The sequence below is a fragment of the Athene cunicularia genome, assembly GCF_003259725.1.
Source record: "Athene cunicularia isolate RWA chromosome 8 unlocalized genomic scaffold, athCun1 chr8_part1, whole genome shotgun sequence".
Taxonomy (NCBI): Eukaryota; Metazoa; Chordata; class Aves; order Strigiformes; family Strigidae; genus Athene; species Athene cunicularia.
The window spans coordinates 6529163-6531504 of record NW_020799109.1 but is presented as its reverse complement, the minus strand read 5'-3'; the positions used below and the strand labels follow the sequence as shown (position 1 = coordinate 6531504).

Here is a 2342-nt window from a genome sequence, read left to right as displayed (position 1 = left end):
GGGGGGGGGGGGGACACACGACAGTTTTCTGTCAGGGGACAGTACCAGCTTTTCTGTTCTTGAAAAGGAATTTGATGATAAAAACTCAAGATATTATTAATGCTTATTTATCTTTCACTTGTCGTATAAAAGAGAAAACAAACTTACATTGTAAGGCTTGATTGTCTGACTTAAAATATCTAGAAAAGAAAAAAATCCGAAGTGTAAAAATGAGTGGCATTATGTCTTCTTCAGCACAAACCAAGCACCAGCTTCTTTCAAAGTCATTTCCTTATACAAAGTAAAAGAAACAAAGTAACCAAGCAGCTCCTACAGCTGGCCCTCAAAAGGTAGAGTTCAGTTTTTCTCACTTATCCCAAGACGTTTACATTACACCATTCTGTTACCCTACCAATGAAAAAAAACAAAACCAAAAACCAAACCCAAAAAACAACCCAAACCACCCAAACCAAAAACCACATTCTTTTGTAAAATTACATTATGGATATGAGTTTTGTTCATGCAGAAACCTGAACTCACTGCGAGGCCTTGCTGTCGTGATGACATGTACCTGTTGTGAAGTCAAGCACCGGTATACATGAAAAAAAATCCCTGGTGAATGCTTTTTACAAACAAGCAAAAATGGGGACTAAAAGATAAACGGAGGAGCAAAAGTGTAATATGGATGATGCCTCTAAAATTTCTAAGCACGTACCAATGGAGTTCTCCCTGGAGCACAGCTTGCACTTCTGCACCATAGTGGCGCTTCCTCTGCCTCCTTTCAGGGGAGCACTGTCCTAAAAGCCATGATAACAGAGACATCATTTTTAACTGCACCCTAGCTGAGCCACTGGAAACCTCTGCAAAGGTAAAGTAGTTTTTACAACAATGGTCTTTAACTTTTTAAAAATTCTGAAACAAGAAGGCATTTTTTTTAAACTAGAAAGATCTGTAATTCAGAAAACTGTGATTATCAAAGAATAGTTCTGTTCTAGACTTAAAATAGTGAATAATGGATAGTTATGTCTTGTCCCTATAGGCATGTTCCATTAATTCCTCAAAATACATTCTTACCATTCAGTGGCACGCCACAAAAAGGGATGATTATTCCTAAGAACAGAACCTTCTCTTATCCTTGACAAATTTTATCCTCCTTTTCAAGTTTCCAAATACTAATTTAGCAGGCTTAACTCACTTTGAATTACCTAAACTTCTCCAAAAAGATTCCATCAGCATCAGAGAAATATGCTACAGGCGCAACCTTATATCACTTCAAAATTTGTTTTCAAATGATATTTTTACAGAAAGGTGGCTTTTCAAAGCAGATGTAAATACTTTGTCACCAACACCATTCCAATGGCATATTTCAGTTAAAAGTCTCAATATATACTTTTTAAAAAATGTGGAATATGACAGCATTTCCTGATTGCATATAGCTATTAAAATACTGTATCATCTGAAGTGTAAATTGTCACATCCCTGATGCTAATATCCCTTGCATGTCAGAGGCAGGTTTGTTTCCTCATTTTTGTTCTGATGCAGGTTACAACTGGGAAACATACCATCAATCGGAGATACTGCCATTTTTCAGAGATTTCTCCGCAGTTCCCGCATTTCAACTGAAAAAACATAAATCAGAGAATTTAAAGATGTCAATAATCCCGGATTAAAAACCTGAAGAAGCTGATGTGAGCCCTCCAGTCACAATCCCCACTGTTTCACAGCTGAGAGGAGCCAGAGGCAGACATCAGTTGCCATCTATCCCGACAGGCCCCTGAGCTGACTCGACCCGGCAGGCCCACCTGCCGCAGAGGGTCTGTCTCTTGGTGTGTTGGATGGAAAACGTTACAAAGCACAGTCACAAGATAGAAGGCGGGAATAGGGCATCTCACCATCTCGGTGGGTTACCTGCCACTGGATACTGGACTACCAACCACCTCACCAATGGAGGCACTGACCAACACTCCAATTTAAGCCTTTTCATTATCGCAAATTAATGTATAACATCATGCATGTAGTAACGTATACCTATCTGTATAGTTAAACCACCACATTCCTTGCTCCTGTAGCAGCCTGCTTGCACAGTGTGGAAGAAAACACTAAGCAGCATGATGTGACACTCAACACCGCAGGCCTTCGTGGCCAGGGGCCCCCGCCGGGCAGCCCAGCAGGCTCCGAACACCGAGAACAGCCTCTCCCACCTCCCGAAGCCCCCGAGGCCGCCCCCGCCGCCGCCGCACCTTGAGGTACCAGCGGAAATCCTCCCCCTCGGCCCGCAGCCGGGTGATGTTCTCCAGCGTGGCGCGCAGCTGCAGCCCGATCCTCTGCAAAGCAAGAGGCAGTGAGAGAGGCCCTCAGCTCGG

General features: G+C 42.7%; 1 protein-coding gene across 1 annotated transcript in view; it reads right to left on the bottom strand.

The window, feature by feature from the left end:
* The window catches only part of C8H1orf123 (chromosome 8 C1orf123 homolog), a 7190-nt gene extending 4848 nt beyond the window's left edge, over positions 1–2342 (bottom strand). The window contains exons 1-4 of the mRNA XM_026854487.1: positions 2220–2342; positions 1542–1598; positions 695–776; positions 148–179 (exon numbers count right to left, since the gene is read on the bottom strand). Of these exons, the coding sequence (XP_026710288.1) occupies positions 148–179; positions 695–776; positions 1542–1544 (117 nt within the window). The 5' untranslated portion in view covers positions 1545–1598; positions 2220–2342. The remainder of the gene's footprint in view (positions 1–147; positions 180–694; positions 777–1541; positions 1599–2219) is intronic.